The sequence below is a fragment of the Grampus griseus genome (assembly GCF_964374135.1).
Source record: "Grampus griseus genome assembly, chromosome: 3".
In the NCBI taxonomy this organism is placed as follows: Eukaryota; Metazoa; Chordata; class Mammalia; order Artiodactyla; family Delphinidae; genus Grampus; species Grampus griseus.
The window spans coordinates 169,717,757-169,734,309 of NC_139019.1; the positions used below are offsets into that span (position 1 = coordinate 169,717,757).

Sequence of the window (16,553 nt, forward strand, 5' to 3'; positions counted from 1 at the left end):
CAGGGGCAGCCACTGGCCTCATGTGTCTACTGAGCATTTGAAATGGGGGTAGTGCAAGCCCAGGACCGTTACTTTTAGCTGTAAACATATTTCCATAGTCTGATGACGCTGGTGCTGTCTTAGCAGTCAGTGCAGGCTGGGAAAATTGCCCATGTGCTCAGCTTTGTCCCATCAAAACTTCCCTGTGGTTACTGCAGTGCTGACTAGCACCCTGGGGGCTGACTTGTGCCTGGGTTGTGGGAGGAGCCTCAGTCTAACTTTCATGCTAGGAGCCGCTCTTTGAACAAACAGCAAGGATTCCTTTGTAGGATTCTCTGGATTTGGCTATTCAAACTTTACCCTAAAGATTTGTAACGTTACGCGTGGGTTATCACTCTACATGCCTGTCCTCAGGAAGGCGGATGGGGACAATGAGGTGCTGGTGTGGGGTTCCAGGCCAGGAGGGTGGCCATTGTGCTCCCAGGCTGCCCAGACCTATACCTCCACTAATATGTGTCTTGTTAAGGTATGGAAAGGGGAGGAAAAGAGCTGTAGAAACCTGATGAACGTTGCCTAGAGCCAGATGACCAAGGTCAACATCAGTGATAAGTCAGGATGATACTATGGACCCTTGATAAGGAGTGATGAAAATGGCACTGTATGGTCTTCCTAAAACCCGTCACCCCTCTTTAACCACAAGAAAGACAAATCCCAATTGAGGAAGTAGACCAATCCTCAAAACTGTCTAAGTCATCAAAAACTGGGAAGTGTGAGAAGCTCAAAGCTCAGAGGAACCTAAGGAGACGTAACTAAATGTGACGCGGGATCCTCGAACAGGAGAAGGACATTAGGGAAAAACAAGGAACTCTGAATAAAGTACAGACTGGTTAATAACGTATCACTCTTGGTTCATTAATGGTGACAAATACAAGATGTAATAGGGGAAACTGGATATGGGAGAAAGTGCTGCTTTAGCTGTGCACTTAAGTGTGCTTAGGAGTTAAGAGTGGAGGAAGGCGGTTCCCAGGTAGGAGGAAGAAAGAGCTGGTGCCATCTCAATGAGATGCTTGAGGCGAGAAGGCAAATGGTGTTGGAGTGAAAAAGGGTGAGGGGGGGGGTTGCACGAGGTTAGGGTGGCCAGCAAGGACCAAAAGACACAGGTCCGTGTCAGATGGTATCTGAGCTAGTTCAGCGTGGGCTTTGGGTTCGGGCCTCTCTGGGAATGAATCTCAGTTACGCCTTTGCCAGCTGTGTGACTCCGGGTGGGTTACCTAACCTCTCTGGGGTCTTGTTTCCCTAACTATAGAATGGGTAAAATATTAATGTATTTTACCTCCTCGGGTTGTTGATTGGTAAGCAGTAAGGCTCAATCAATGCTAGCTGTTACCATGTATCTTGAGCTTAAAAGGAGTCACAAAACAATCCTCAAGGGGCTTCCCTGGTTGGCTCAGTGGTTAAAAATCCACCTGCCAGGGCTTCCCTGGTGGTGCAGTGGTTGAGAGTCTGCCTGCTGATGCAGGGGACACGGGTTTGTGCCCCGGTCTGGGAAGATCCCACATGCCGCGGAGCGGCTGGGCCTGTGAGCCATGGCCGCTGAGCCTGCGCGTCCGGAGTCTGTGCTCCGCAACGGGAGAGGCCACGACAGTGAGAGGCCTGCGTACCGCAAAAAGACAAAACAAAAAAGAATCCGCCTGCCAATGCAGAGGACACGGGTTCGAGCCCTGGTCTGGGAAGATCCCACATGCCGCGGAGCAACTAAGCTCTTGCGCCACAACTACTGAGCCTGCGTGCCACAACTACTGAAGCCCGCGCGCTTAGAGCCTGTGCTCCGCAACAAGAGAAGCCACCGCAATGAGAAGCCCGCGCACCGCAACGAAGAGTAGCCCCTGCTCGCCACCACTAGAGAAAGTCCGCACTTAGCAACGAAGACCCAACACAGCCAAAAATAAATACATAAATAAAAATTAAAAAAAAAATCTCAAGCATTAATGGCAACACCAGACCAATCTCCTAATTTGCATCTTTATGTATTTGGAATATGGTTAGCATTTTACAGAGAAGTAAACTGCCACTCAGGGACTAAAGCAGGCCAAGGGTTCACCTCACGGCTGTCATGCCGGAGCTGGGCCTTGGATTCGTGTTATCTCATGCCCAAGGTAGGCAGGAATAGGGATGCAGGATTTCAGCATCCCGTCTCCCAGCTTCAGGACCCCGGTCAGAGGAGAACGGGCGGGGCGGTCCAGGGGCCGGAAGTCGGAAAGCCGACTTCCGTAAGTTTGACAGGCGTTCATTACAGCCAATCACCTGCGGGAAGCCTAGCCTGTGCCAAAGGCGAGGCAGCATTTTGGTGAGGAGGGCGGGACGCGCGAGGGCCTGGGCCTGGAAGGCGGCGGTGGGCGGGCTTCACGAGCGGCGGTCGCACTGACCAATGGGTGGTGGGCTCCACCTCTTGGGGGCGGGCCCTGGAGGGCGCGGTGACGTCGCACGGGTCGGCGCGTCGAGGCAGCCAAGGCTGCGGGGCCTGAGGACGCGGCGGCGGGCAGCGCGGCTGAGGGGCCGGTTCGCGGCGCGGGGCCGAGGAGGGTGCGGAGCGCGCTCGGTCCGAGGCTGGCGGGTTGGGGGGGCCCTTGGGGATCTTAGCGGGGGGGTACGTTTGGGGACCCGTGGGATGACTGGGCGGGAGAAGAAGCTGGGCCGGGGCCTGTGAGGGGCGTGGCGGTCTCTGGGACGCTGGAGCAGGGACGTCAGGGGCTGGGGAGATCTTTGAGGCGTCTCTGAAGGAAGCCGTCGGGGTCTGCCTTGGAGCTTGGGAGAAGGTCGGGGGAGAAGGACGATGGAGGAGACTCTCAGCTGTGGCCCTTTGAGGAGGCCCGTTGGGAGTGTGGAGACCGGGGTGGGGCCTTTGAAACCTGGAGGGGTGCCTTCGGGGACGGGGGGAGGAAGAAGTTAGCTTTGCTAGAACGGTGGAGGTCAGGGGAAGCAAGAGCGGGTCGGGGCCTTTGGAGGAGCTTGGAAACTATTGTCCAGTTCCTGGGGAATTCAGGATTGCGGGGAGCAAGAGATTACCCACAGCGCTGCAGAGGGTGTTAAGAGACCAGCCGAGGAGGAGGGGTTAGTGGGTAAGGGAAAGAGGGGTTGAGGCCGCTGATGGGTAGGGAGATGGAAGCGTGTTGGAGGTCTGGCAGGGAATCAGGGAGCCCCAGCGTTTGGGGGTGTGAAGAGTGTGGGGAACTTGCAGGAGTGTGTGGGGCTCTGGACAAGCAGGTTGGGAGAAGCCTAGGAGGGAGAGGCAGAAGAAGACTGCGGTGCTGTGTGCGGAAGCAGAGATCTGTGGCTGGGAGCTATGGGGGTGGAGGTGGCACAGCTGGGCTAACACTGACCTCGGGGCGGTGTGGTATCTAAATGAGCCGACACATGGAATTGACCCGCCCACCAGTTGCAAGTGCTTTCTACAATGACCGTGGAATTTCAGCATGGTGTGATGTGAAACCTCTTTTGGGGGAGCAGGTCACTCCATTGACCTAGAAATAATGGCTGGCATCTCACTCCTTTCTTATTTCCCTGTCTCCTCCTCCAGGGTCACGGCTAGAGGACTCCCTGAGGTCCTGTCCCCCGGGCCACTGTGACTGGGTTTGCACTGGAGTGGAAGGTGCTGGAAGGCAGACCGGCCGCTATGTCCACATTCAGGCAGGAAGATGTGGAAGACCACTATGAGATGGGGGAGGAGCTGGGCAGGTGAGTTCTCCCCTCTGATGGGGCTCCGACCAGGGGAGAGACCCGCTGTGGGGTTTTCTGGGTGTATCTCCTCTCCTGTCCTTTATCCCACTCTCCAAGAAGGGATGAGTCGATATCATGTGCTGTGGAACGAGTTTGGGCTTTGGAGTCAGTCAGTCTGGGCCTGGAATTCTTGCTCTGACATCCTCTGTGCATTTCCTTTGGGGAGAAACATAACTGAGCACAAATGGCACCTAATACGGTGCTTGGAATTGGCGTGAGAGCAGTAGATGTTGGCAGGTTTTGTTGGTGAGGGTCTGTCCCTCTCTTTAATCCTCTCTTGTGGGAGGGCAGTTGAGTCTCCCCGGCTCTCGTACGTTTCCAGGGAAGGCCTCCCGTCTGGGCCTACACCCTTGCCAATGGTTGGCATTCTTGTGGGAAAGAGCGGAGGTTTCCCGATCCAGCCAGCAGCTGATTTCCTGCTGGGCTGGGCCTTGGAGCGTCCCCTGGGAGTGCCCCCTCCCCCCACTCCCCTCAGACCTGCCAGGCACCATCCTCCCCCCCACCCCACAGAGCTTCAGACCTTATTTGGTGAGTTTGTTGCTGGCCAGCCCCATGATGTCACCAGAATGGAATGTAAATAACTGAGCCATAACTGAGCTGTTCATCAGGCCTTTGCTGAGAGAGTGTATGGGGCTCATTTAGGATTCTGAAGTCCCTCCTTTAGGAATTTCCTCCGATAGAGTGGTAGAGAATGCAGGCCGTCTCCCCACCCCCAAAAAAGTCTCAGACTCTGTTGTTGAAAATGTATTAGGACCTGCTGCTGAGAGTAGTTTGGCAAAAGTCAGCAAAAATACCATGTATGTTCCCTTTAACCCACTGATTCTGCTGCTAGGAGTTAATTCCGTGGAAGTAGTACGTACATGGACCTAAGGATCTAGGGACAGGGAGAGTTGCTATAAGGACTTTCTGTGAGCAAAAGACAGGAAGCCTCTTCAGTGCCTGTCACAGCACCATAGCCTCATCGATGGAATATTACGCAGCCATTAGAAAGAGCCTGAAAAGAAACAAAATTGAGTTATCTGTAGTGAGGTGGATGGACCTAGAGTCTGTCATAGAGTGAAGTAAGAAAGAGAAAAACAAATGCTGTATGCTAACACAGATATATGGAATCTAAAAAAAAAAAAAAATGGTTCTGAAGAACCTAGGGGCAGGACAGGAATAAAGACGCAGACATAGAGAATGGACTTGAGGACACGGGGAGGGGAAGGGGAAGCTGGGACGAAGTGAGAGAGTAGCATGGCCTTATATATACTACTGAATGTAAAATAGATAGCTAGTGGGAAGCAGCCGCATAGCACAGGGAGATCAGCTTGGTGCTTTGTGACCACCTAGAACGGTGGGATAGGGAGGGTGGGAGGGAGACGCAAGAGGGAGGGGATATGGGGATATATGTATATGTATAGCTGATTCACTTTATTATACAGTAGAAACTAACACACCATTGTAAAGCAATTATACTCCAATGAAAATGTTAAATAAAAAAAAGAGCCCAGCAACTTGTATAATGCAAGCCTTGTAGGGAGTTTATTGAAATTTTCTAGTAGCTGTGTCAATTTTAATAATTTTTTAAATAATTAACCTTTTTTAAATTAAATTTTAAAAATTTATTTATTTGGCTGCACTGGGTCTTGGTTGCGGCACGTGGGATCTTTGTTGCGGCATGCGGGGTCTTCAGTTGTGGCTTGCGGACTTCTTAGTTGTGGCATGCATGAGGGATCTAGTTGCCTGACTGGAGATCGAACCCAGGCCCCCTACATTGGGAGCGTGGAGTCTTAGCCACTGGACCGCCAGGGAAGTCCTAATTTTAATGATTTTAATAATGTATTTTATTTAACCCAATATGTCAAACTGTTATCATTTTGCTTGTGATCATTATAGAAATTACTAATGAAATAGTTTACTGCCTTTTATTGATGTGCACCTTTGAAATCTGGTGTGTCTTGTACACTCACAGCACATGTCAATTCGAATGGGCTGGACAGCTCCATGTGGCCAGTAGCTGCCATCTTGGACAGCGCTGCCCTATGTAATGATCCGGAACATTCTTGGAGACACATGAGGTGAAGGATTAATGCCACAGAACACTGTGCATACTGTGCTGCAATTTGTATAAATTACAGATGTTTGGACATCTGAGTCCTGGGCTGTTTTTTTGTTACATTTCCATTCATCTGTGAAAGGCCCTGCCAGGCAGGTACTGTTATTATCCTCATTTTATAGATAAAGAAACTGAGGCTGAGAGCAGGGAAGCGTCTTGCCCAAGGCTATACAGACTAAAAGTGGCCAGGCAGGATTCAGACCTTGAGGCCACGCCCTGCCGGCTGCAAAGCCCAGGCGTGCTGGAGCCAGTGCTGGAACCAGAGGTGGGCGTCCAGCTTCTTCTGCCTGTCTCGAGCAAAGCACGGTCATGTTTCCTTGTCCCAAGAGTCACGGGCTGAATGAACTGGGAGTGAGTTTCTTTGTGCGCCTGTGCAGATGTGTATGGAGGGTTCTTTCCTCCTAATTCAAGTCACCTGGACAGTCTTGGGAAATAAATGAATCTGTTGTTGGTCATTGTAGACCTCCAGCCTGGCTTCCACGTCATGGAGAGCTGTGTGTGTCTGTATTCGTCAGCTCGGGCTGCTGTAGCAAAGTGCCTCAGACTGGAGGGCCTGAACAGTGGAGGTTGATTCTCTCACGGTGCTGAAGGCTGGACGTCCAAGGTCGAGGTGTCAGCAGGCTTGGTTCCCTCTGAGGCCTCTCTCCTTGGTGTGTAGACGGCTGCCTTCTCCCCATGTCCTCACATTTTCTTCCTCTGTGCATGTCTGTATCCTAATCTCCTGTCCTTATTATAATCTCCTTATAAGGACACCAGTCATACTGGATTAGGACCCACGCCAGTGATCTCATTTGTACTTAATTACCTCACATTTTGAGGTTCTGGGGGTTAGGATTTTGGGGGACACAATTCAGCACCTAACAGTGTCTTTGTCCCTCTTCCCATGAACTCTTTCTTTGTTAGTTTTTTTGTTAGTTCAGCTTGGAATAAAGCTAGAGGGGAGAAAAATCCTTGTATTTGAGAATTAGGCCACACGTCCAGTGCTTAGCAGCGTTCCTGGCACGTGGCGAACACTCAGCCCTCGAAGTTATTACCGTCAGGCGTCATCGTGGGATGGAAGGTGGACCTGGAAGAACTTGCTTGGTTGATGTCGGCAGAGGGGAGGGGGAAAGGCCTTTCAGGTGTGGGGAATGTTAGCTAAGATGTGGAGGTGGGGGCAAGAGCATAGCGTGGATTTCTGAGCGGGGGGCGAGGCTTGATCAGGGACACTTGACACTTCTCGTCTGACCTGTGCTCTTGGCTTTTATACTAGTGTTTGAGTGTCTTGTTGCTGCTGTAACAAATTACCAGAACTTAGTGGCTTAGAAGAACACCCATTTATTATCATAAAGGTCTGGGAGTCAGGAGTCTAAAATGGACCTGCAGGGCTGGTCCTTCCGGAGGCTCCAGGGCAGCATTGGTTCCTGCCTTTTCCAGCTTCTAGAGGCGCCGCATCCCTGGCTCGCAACCTCTCCTGCATCCTCACAGCCAGCAGCGCAGCATCTCCCATCTCGCTCTGCCTCTGATCCTCCCGCCTCCCTCTTACAAGGACCCTGTGATGACACTGGGCCCCCCAGGGAATCCAAGGTCATCCCCATCTCAGGGGCCTTAACTTAATTCTGTCTGTAAAGGCCCTCTGCCCCATGAGATGACGTGTCCACAGGTTCTGGGGATTCGGATGTGGACCCTTACTTAGCCTACCTTGGTTGGTAATAATTTGCACTCCCCACCTTGATCCTCACCTGCCTGAGTGTGCTCGGAGCATGTCTGCAGTGGTTTGCCGTGGGCGCCTTTGTGTCTTGATGCTCACGAGGGCAGCGCTTCAGGTGTTTGCTGGCTGCAGGTGGTCCTGGGCATCCCAGTGAGGTCCACTTACTGGGACACACCCAGTTGGGTCCCTTGGCTTTTCTGAGGGCCCTGCTGGCTTGGCAGAGGCGCCCCTCACTCGTTTCTCGTTCTGTCTGGCCTGTCCTCCCTGTGCTGTCACCAACTTAAGAGACCCCTCCTGTCCCCAAGGCCCGTCTGCACAATTCCTTCCTCTGCGTGCTCGTCCCCCATTTCCACAAGATGTCACGTAGTCACCTAGTCTCCTTTCCCTTGACCCCCAGTGGCGCCTGGTTGATGTTTCTTGTCTGGAATGTGTGCCTTCTGTCTTAGAATTAATTTCTCTGCTCACGTGTGTGTTCATGTATCCTCTGGAGGCTGGGGTGCACGACCCATGGCCTTTGGGCCACATCCGGCCCTCACCTAGTTCAGTATGGCCCGCCCACAAACGTAGGATGGTTTTTTCCTTGTTCAAAGGGTTATAAAAACACACAAGAATTGTGACAGAGACCACATAGCCCGTAAAGCTTAAAATATTTACCCTCTGGCCTTTTTCACTCAATTCTTGAGTGAAAGCAAGTTAACGTAAGTTCCTAGATAACGAAAGAATACGGACATTGGACAGCTCCCTGGAGTGCAGTAAAGAGAGTTTCTCTTTCTCTTCAGATACCAGGGGTCTTGAGATACAAGTCACACACCATACAATTTACTCATTTAAAGTGTACAATTTAATGATCTTTCGTACATTCACAGGGTCTTACAACCATCACCATTAAATACTTTCAGAACGTTTCCATCACTCCAAAAGGAAACCTAATCCCCATGAGCAGGCACACCCCCATTCCCTCCCCCAGCCCAACAACCAGGAATCCACCCCCTGTGTCTGTGGATTTGCCTGTTCTGGACGTTTCCCACCAATGGAATCACACCCTGTGTGTCCTTCTGTGTCTGGTTTCTCTCACTGAGCAGTGTTCTCAGGGTCCATCCACGTTGCAGCGAGTGTCAGTGCCTCTCTCCTCTTCATGGCTGAGTGATGTGCCCGTGTGTGGAGGGACCACATTTTGTGTATCCGTCATCCGTTGAGGGACATTTGGGTTATTTCCATCTTATGGCTACTGTGAATAATGGTGCTGTGCACATTTGTGTGCAAGTTTCTGTGGAGCGATGTTCCTGGGTCCGATGGTAACTCCATGTTTCACCTTTTGAGGAACCGCCAGACTGTTTTCCACTGTGGCTGCCCCGTCTCACACTCCTACCAGCCATGCACCTGGGTTCTGGTTTCTCCACATCCTCACTCTTCTCTCTTGTTGTGAAAATGTGTGTACTTCTTTCACTCTGCCTATTGAATAAGAAGCTCTTTTTTTTTAAAGTGATAGACATCCTTTTATTTATTTATTTTTTGGCAGAGCCACATGGCATGCGGGATCTTAGTTCCCCGACTAGGGATTGGCCCCGTGCCCCCTGCACTGGGAGCATGGAGTCTTAAACACTTGCACTCCAGGGAAGTCCCTGAATAAGAAGCTCTTTTGAACTCAGTGGTTTTTTATCTTTTCTTAGATTTTAAACAATGATGAAATAACGCTGTGAGAAGTTGAATCTTATAGAGTCATATCAAATAAAAAGTAAAAACCCCTTTTCACTGCCCTCAGTCGCGCTCCTCAGAGATGTCTCTTGCTCACAGCTTGGTGTGTGTCCTTCAGACCTCTTTTCCGGCATCTATACACATAAACATACCTGTATAGGTGGGTACAGCATGTACCTTTTTTACCCAGAAAAATCTTGTTCCTTGTGTTATCCTGCAGTTGTCTTCACTGAGCCGGTCTTCACGGGTATCTGTCTTTTCTTTTCTTTTTTTAAAATTATTTTATTATTTTAACTATTTATCTTTGGCTGCGTTGGGTCTTCGTTGCTGCGCATGGGCTTTCTCTAGTTGCAGTGAGCAGGGGCTACTCTTCGTTGCGGTGCACAGCCTTCACATTGCCATGGCTCTTCTTGTTGCAGAGCACGGGCTCTAGGCACGCGGACTTCAGTAGTTGTGGCACACGGGCTCAGTAGTTGTGGCTCGCGGGCTCTAGAGCGCAGGCTTAGTAGTTGTGGCGCACGGGCGTAGTTGCTGTGCGGCATTTGGGATCTTCCCAGACCAGGGCTTGAACCCATGCCCCCTGCATTGGCAGGTGGATTCTTAACCACTGCACCACCCAGGAAGTCCATGGGTGTCTTTCTGGTCAGCACGTGGAGAGTCGTTCTTTTCCAAGACTGCGAAAATTCTGCCTGACTTACCATGATGGGAGTCCAGCTCCCTTTTGATAAACGTGGAGCTGTTTCTGTTCTTTCACTGCTGCAGAAACGCCAGGTAGCCACTGTATTATGCACCAATTTGCACTCGCGTGGGAGCACCCCTGCTGGGTGGGGTGCATTCTCCAGCTGGTGGGGTGCACCTCAGCATGGCGCCAGGAGCTGGGACGAACTGTCCCAGGAGGTTGCGTCATCCGAGCGCGGCCTGGTCCCAAGAGTCCTGTGTCCCTCTCGGCGCCCACTCCCCACTCTCCCCTCCCCCTCTGTCCCTGCAGCGGCCAGTTTGCGATTGTGCGGAAATGCCGGCAGAAGGGCACCGGGAAGGAGTACGCGGCCAAGTTCATCAAGAAGCGCCGCTTGTCGTCCAGCCGCCGGGGGGTCAGCCGGGAGGAGATCGAGCGGGAGGTGAACATCCTGCGGGAGATCCGGCACCCCAACATCATCACGCTGCACGACATCTTTGAGAACAAGACCGACGTGGTGCTCATCCTGGAGCTGGTCTCGGGCGGGGAGCTCTTCGATTTCCTGGCGGAGAAGGAGTCGCTGACAGAGGACGAGGCCACCCAGTTCCTCAAGCAGATCCTGGACGGCGTCCATTACCTGCACTCCAAGCGTATCGCCCACTTCGACCTCAAGGTAGCCCCGCTGGGCCCTCAGGACAAAGCTGGGGACCAGCCTGACCAGGGAGGGTGAGGATGGGGGCCGAGAGGGTCCACCTCCCCTCGGCACAGGATGTCCTTGCCCGGGGCACTGGGGAGACGGACTGGCTCAGGCCTGGACCTGTGCGGGGTCAGCCTGCACAAACCCCGCATGCTGGGATTGGGAGGTGCTCAGGGACAACCTGGTGCTGTTCCCTGAGGTGGCGGGCCAGCAGCAGCACTGCCTCCTGCCCAGCACCCTGCCTTCCCGCCCTGCCTCCAGCCAGAGAACATCATGCTCCTGGACAAAAATGTGCCCAACCCGCGGATCAAGCTCATCGACTTTGGCATCGCCCACAAAATCGAAGCAGGGAACGAGTTCAAGAACATCTTTGGCACCCCGGAGTTCGTGGGTAAGGCCCGGTGTGGGCCTTGGGGGCACTGGAGGATTTCTAGCTGGCATGGGGTGAGGCACGCCCACTGGCCTCAGGTTTCCCTTCCTGGCCCTGGCGCTGGACACGGGGAACTTAAGGCCTGGCGTTGGTGCTGTCACCGTCCCGGCTTTCCCTGCCGAGGGCCAGCCTTGCCTGAGTGGGCACTGTCCGCTGGTTCCCCCTTAGCCATACCCGGCACCTGACCCTATCTCCCTGTCTCTGCAGCTCCCGAGATTGTCAACTACGAGCCCCTGGGTCTGGAGGCGGACATGTGGTGAGTGGGGGGTGGCGGGCCCAGGGCTGCCCTCGTTGCTTCTCCTCAGGGCATCCCCCATCTGTCCCCAGGAGCTGCCGGTCACAGCCGCAGGCCGGGGTGTAGCCTGTTTTCCTGGTCTTGGAGCTGTGGGGCAGGGGCAGGACAGACTGCTGCCTTAGAACAGGGTTGGCCGACGACCCAGGCCCATGAGCTCGGAATGGTTCTCACGTTTCTGGAGGGTGTTAAAAACACACAAACGTGTGGCAGAGACCATCTGTGGCCCCCAAAGCCCCGCTCAGCGTCTCGCCCTTTAGAGAAGGAGTTTGCCAGCCCTACCCTCGGCCACAGCAGCCCCGTCGAGGGCCCCACGTCTGTGGTGCCTTTGGGCTCTGTCCACACCGCCCCGACCCCGGCCAGTTTGAGCCTGAACAGGCAGGTGTGGTCAAAGGCGCTTCCGTGTCCAGTCCTGAGACCCTCTGAGCAGAGCGAGGGCCTTGCTGGGGGCTGTGCAGCCCCTGGAGGGAGAGGGTCCCTGGGGCTGATGGGCCTGCTGCCGACCGGGCTCTGGGCCCCCCAGCCCCCTTGGGGCTCTGGGGTTGGGGTGCTGTGCCCCTGGCTGAGCTGACCCCCATCTCTTCTGTGTGTTCTCTTCCAGGAGCATTGGCGTCATCACCTACATCCTGTGAGTACCTGCTCGGCACTTCCTGCCCCCTCCCGGGGCCCTGCTGGGTCAAGAGGAGGGTAGGGAGGCTTCTGTGTGGGGACAGCAAGTGGAAGGCAGCACCCTCAGTTCTCTGACGTGTCGCGGCACTTGGGAACTCTGGATGGATGGACGAATGCATGAGTGAATGAATGAATTTGTGCAGGAGAGAGAGGTGTGTTCAGGAGAGTTCAGAAGGCAGGGCCTCATCGTGTGAAACAACCGTGCAAGGCCCTGGGCCGGGACGGCATGTCCCCGTCATCCTCCGGCTGGCAGCTCCTAGGCATGGTGGACTCAGTCACGGGCCTGTTGGAGGGTAACTCAGCCTCCAGCCCCTCCCCTTCCTGGAGGTCAGGGGTGAGGATGAAAGTTCCATCACTGTAACCCCACTTGCTGGTTCCCTGGCCACCGGCCCCCTCCTTAGGGCCGTTCCACAGTCACCTCAGTGGCATCAACTCAGGTGTGGTTGGAGGGGGCTTGTTGTGAACAACAAAAACACTCCTTTCATCTCAAACCCCGAGCTGTTTTAGGAAAGGGAACAAAGACCAAATATTATAACAGAAGATGCTGCCACCTTGGGTTTTAGGAAATGACAAGGGTTTTTGGATCTGTGTACTGAGGATTGGAGTGAAGACCACATACACATTTGTCACCCTAAGTCACAGCATCACGTACCCATAACCTCACAGTGTGGTGCTGTGGCCTCAGTGCAGCATGTCTGGAAGACACATGACGTCTGCAGTGTCGGCCAGGACTCCCCGCCACCTCCCCCCAAAGTTAGCCGTTTTCCCTCTAACTACTACACGCTTCAGGGAAGTGCTTCGAGGCTGTGCGTCTACGTAGCTGCCTTGAGATTCTGCAGAGATTTTGCCCACTCGTTTCAGCACCCCTCACTGGCTGGGCAGTGGAGTTTCACTGCCTCTGGTTGGAGGCTGGGCACAGTTGTGGTTGGTGGCCCGGGGCCCGGCATCGCCCTTCCTCCACGTCTGCCCCCTTTATGGGCATGGCGGAGTCGGGTGGTGGCCTGGGCAGTGGCCTTGTTGTGGGGTGACTGCAGGGATGTCCGGCCCCACTGAGCCCGGTGTCCGCCTTCCAGTTTGAGTGGCGCGTCACCATTCCTGGGAGAGACCAAGCAGGAGACCCTGACCAACATCTCGGCCGTGAACTACGACTTTGACGAGGAGTACTTCAGCAACACCAGCGAGCTGGCCAAGGACTTCATCCGCCGGCTGCTCGTCAAAGACCCCAAGTAGGAGCGCTGGGCTGGGCAGGGAGGGCCTGGCAAGGCCCCCAGGATGGGTGCTCTGGCCGAGGACAAGTAACACATCCGTCCGAGCCGCCACCTTCCTGTTATTGGGAATTGGGCGCGGCTTCTGCTTTGGGCTGAAGATAGCACAGAGGAGTTAGGTCGGCCCTTTTTTTTTTTTTTTGCGGGTACGTGGGCCTCTCTCTGTTGTGGCCTCTCCAGTTGCAGAGCACAGGCTCTGGACGTGCAGGCCCAGCGGCCACGGCTCACGGGCCCAGCCGCTCCACGGCACGTGGGATCTTCCCGGACCGGGGCACGAACCCTTGTCCCCTGCATCGGCAGGCGGACTCCCAACCACTGCACCACCAGGGAAGCCCGGTCGGCCCTCTTAAGAAGCTGTCCTTAAGCTTTGAATCTGTGGCCAACGTTTGAGATAGGAGGTTTTTTATAAGATTCCAGATTACTATTTGTTTTTTTCCCTAGAAAAAAAATCTAATTGTGCTGGCAGCACGGAGCCTTCATTCACACAGAGGTGCTCCCGTGGGCCACAGTCCTCCCCAGCCTCCTCCTATAGGTGCCTGAGTTGTGAGACCCCAGTGTTAGGTGTCAACACTGTGAATGAAACCCCTCAGAAAACATGGAGACCCTGGAGTCCGCACCCCCAGTCCCCTTGATGGGCTCCTTGTGGTTGGCCAAGCAGAGTGGAAGCTCTTCATGGTGCCTGTATTTTCACGGTCATTTCAGGGACTTGCTGCTGGGCTGGAGGGTGACTTTAGGGACTTGGGAGGGTCCCCAGGGGTGGGTGCCTGAGTCAGCCACAGGTGGGGCTGAGAGCCAGAGCTGCAGCAGGGAGAGTATGGCTCACCCCTTCCTGCTGTCTGCGTTGGGGAGGATGGTAAAGTGGCCCACGTGCAACTAACTAAGGTTGGGGGCTCTTCCAGGAGGAGAATGACCATTGCCCAGAGCCTGGAGCATTCCTGGATCAAGGTGAGGCGGTGGGGCTGCCCCCACGTAGGCATGGCAGGTGTGAGCAGCCCCTGGCATGGGGGAGGGTCCCCAGGGGAGCGGACCCGGACGGTGTGGGGTGCGGGGTGTGCATGGACGTGGTGTTGGAGCCATCTCACGGAGGCGCCGGCTGGAGTCCACGGCCCCTCTGCACGTAGCAGAGCTCCCTCCCCAGAACTTCCCAGAAAGGGGTCACCTCCAGGCCCGGGTTAGGGTTGGCAACCTCTGTAAAGAGCCAGAGAGTAAATGCTTTTGGCTCTGTGGTCTGTGGCACGGCCAGGTAGTCTGCCATCCATTCTCGGCTCGGCTGTCAGAGCGTGGAAGCACCAGGAGCATGTGTACGTGAATGGGCAGGGCTGAGTGCCGACGAAAAGCGAGCGGAGGGCCGGGCGTGGGCCGGGGGGGTCTCCCCCTGCCGGCCCCCCAGTCCAAGGCACCCTCCCCTCCCGCTGCAGGCGATTCGGCGGCGGAACGTGCGGCGGGAGGACAGTGGCCGCAAGCCGGAGCGGCGGCGCCTGAAGACGGCCCGCCTCAAGGAGTACACCATCAAGTCGCACTCGAGCATGCCCCCCAACAACACCTACGTCAACTTCGAGCGCTTCTCCAAGGTGCTGGAGGAGGTGGCAGTGGCCGAGGAGGGCCTGCGTGGGCTCGAGCACAGCCGGCGCCTGTTCCACGAGGACATCGAGGCGCTGACGGCAATCTACGAGGAGAAGGAGGCCTGGTACCGCGAGGAGAACGAGAGCATCGGCCAGGACCTGCGGCGGCTGCGCCAGGAGCTGCACAAGACGGAGGCGCTCCAGCGGCAGGCCCAGGAGGAGGCCAAGGGCGCCCTGCTGGGGGCCAGCGGGCTCAGGCGCCGCTTCAGCCGCCTCGAGAACCGCTACGAGGCGCTGGCCAAGCAGGTGGCCTCCGAGATGCTATTTGTGCAGGATTTGGTGCGTGCCATGGAGCAGGAGAAGCTGCAGGGGGGGGAGTGCAGCCTCCGCTAGGGCCGCTTGGGGCACAGTGTCCTGCACCCCGGGGGGAGCCCCCCGTCACCCTGGTGTGGCCCTGGATGCGCTCCACATGGCCCAGGAGTCCACGGCTGAGGGGAGGGCTTTGGCCCGGCTCTGCACCAGGAGGATGTGGCTGATGTGGGCCTTCTCTGTGCAACCCGAGTCTTCCCCCCACAGGCCCCAGCTCAGCCCCTCCCTCCTGCATCTCGACTCTGGGGGCTTCTGGGACAGCATCACCACAGGAACTCTGCAAGAGGTTGACACCACCAAGGCAGCTCTGGCCGTGGTGGACACAGATGCCTCACACGTGGCAGGGTGTAGGGGTGGCAGCCTCCATGTGCAGGGCCTGGGTCAGCGGCTGCAGGACCTCCATGTGGTCTGAGTGCTTGGAGCCTTGGTGTGGGGACGGGGGTGTCTGAGTGCCCTGGGCTCGCCCCTGGGGCTCAGACTTGGAGGGGCCTCTGCTCGACACCCCGGCTCCTCCTGTTCTGGAGACGGATGGCTGCTCCTCCAGGGTCCGTGGTGGAGGTGGTCTCTGAGCCCAGTTCTTCAGATACCCCAGCCCCTCGCAGGGCCCCCAGCCTGGGGCTGGGCACCAGGGCCAGAGCTGAGGAGATGACGCAGCCCTCGAGGAGGTGTGGGTCTGGGGGTTGTACTGGGGGCAGTGTGTGGCAGGGCACAGCGCCTGGATGCAGTAAAGGAAACATCTGCAAAGCTGAGTCTCTACTCTCTCCCTGAGGCAGGCCCGCTGGGGGCCGGGAAGGGGGGAAGAGCTGTGGCCGCCTGGAGCCTCCTGCAGCGGCAGGCTGTGGAACCATCCCCTCCTCTCCAGCTCCCTGTCAACGCACAGCGCTGACTCTTCGGCGGGGGTCCCACCCACTGCCCTGCCCCGTGTCACTCCCTCCCCCAGTGCTGCCTTCAGGACAGCACCTCTCGGGTGGGCCCCACGGAGTAGCTGCTGGAGGCCCGTGTTCCCAGCGTCCCCTCCCTGGAGAGCCCCAGGGCCCCTTACAAACGCCCCACCCCATGCTCTGTGCCGCCTATTTGACTGCCTCTGCTGGCCTGGTGTTTTCAGGGACTCCCTCTCCGGTGGAGGTGGAGCCTTGGAGGTGGAGCCTTGGCGAGTGCTGGCCTGGACCGCAGGGTTAAGAGGGTTTCAGCGGGCAGTGCCGCTGTGCGCCACTAGGTGCTGCCCTGGAGCGGGTTCTTGCGCCCCAGAGAGAGTGCCCTGAGAGCCAGGCTTCAGTGGAACGTGGGTCTCCGGCTGGTGGCCACTCTGAGCTCGGAGTTCTCTGCTGCTGGTTGTGTTAATTGAGGGACCCCT

The 16,553-nt window shown here is 55.8% G+C and overlaps 1 protein-coding gene across 2 annotated transcripts; it reads left to right on the forward strand.

Moving 5' to 3' along the window:
- The first annotated feature begins 2,448 nt into the window (after nt 1–2,448).
- Nucleotides 2,449–16,392, forward strand: DAPK3 (death associated protein kinase 3). Of its 2 annotated transcripts, none has more exons than XM_082651628.1 (9): nt 2,449–2,562; nt 3,557–3,714; nt 10,228–10,588; nt 10,874–11,003; nt 11,250–11,298; nt 11,936–11,962; nt 13,077–13,229; nt 14,168–14,213; nt 14,687–16,392. In XM_082651628.1, the coding sequence occupies exons 2-9, from the start codon at nt 3,653–3,655 to the stop codon at nt 15,221–15,223; spliced, it is 1,365 nt and encodes a 454-aa protein (XP_082507754.1). In that variant the 5' UTR covers nt 2,449–2,562; nt 3,557–3,652; the 3' UTR covers nt 15,224–16,392. The 2 variants fall into 2 exon arrangements, with proteins under 2 accessions (XP_082507754.1, XP_082507755.1); XM_082651629.1 differs by having other exon boundaries at nt 2,476–2,578.
- Nucleotides 16,393–16,553: the final 161 nt, after the last annotated feature.

What these genes read in the sequence shown, in the direction of transcription:
- DAPK3 (XM_082651628.1), top strand. Translation starts at nt 3,653, where the DNA reads ATGTCCACATTCAGGCAGGAAGATGTGGAAGACCACTATGAGATGGGG. An exon ending in GGCGTCATCACCTACATCCT is followed by an intron (nt 11,963 to 13,076) that starts GTGAGTACCTGC and finishes TCCGCCTTCCAG; the next exon opens with TTTGAGTGGCGCGTCACCAT. An exon ending in TGGAGCATTCCTGGATCAAG is followed by an intron (nt 14,214 to 14,686) that starts GTGAGGCGGTGG and finishes CTCCCGCTGCAG; the next exon opens with GCGATTCGGCGGCGGAACGT.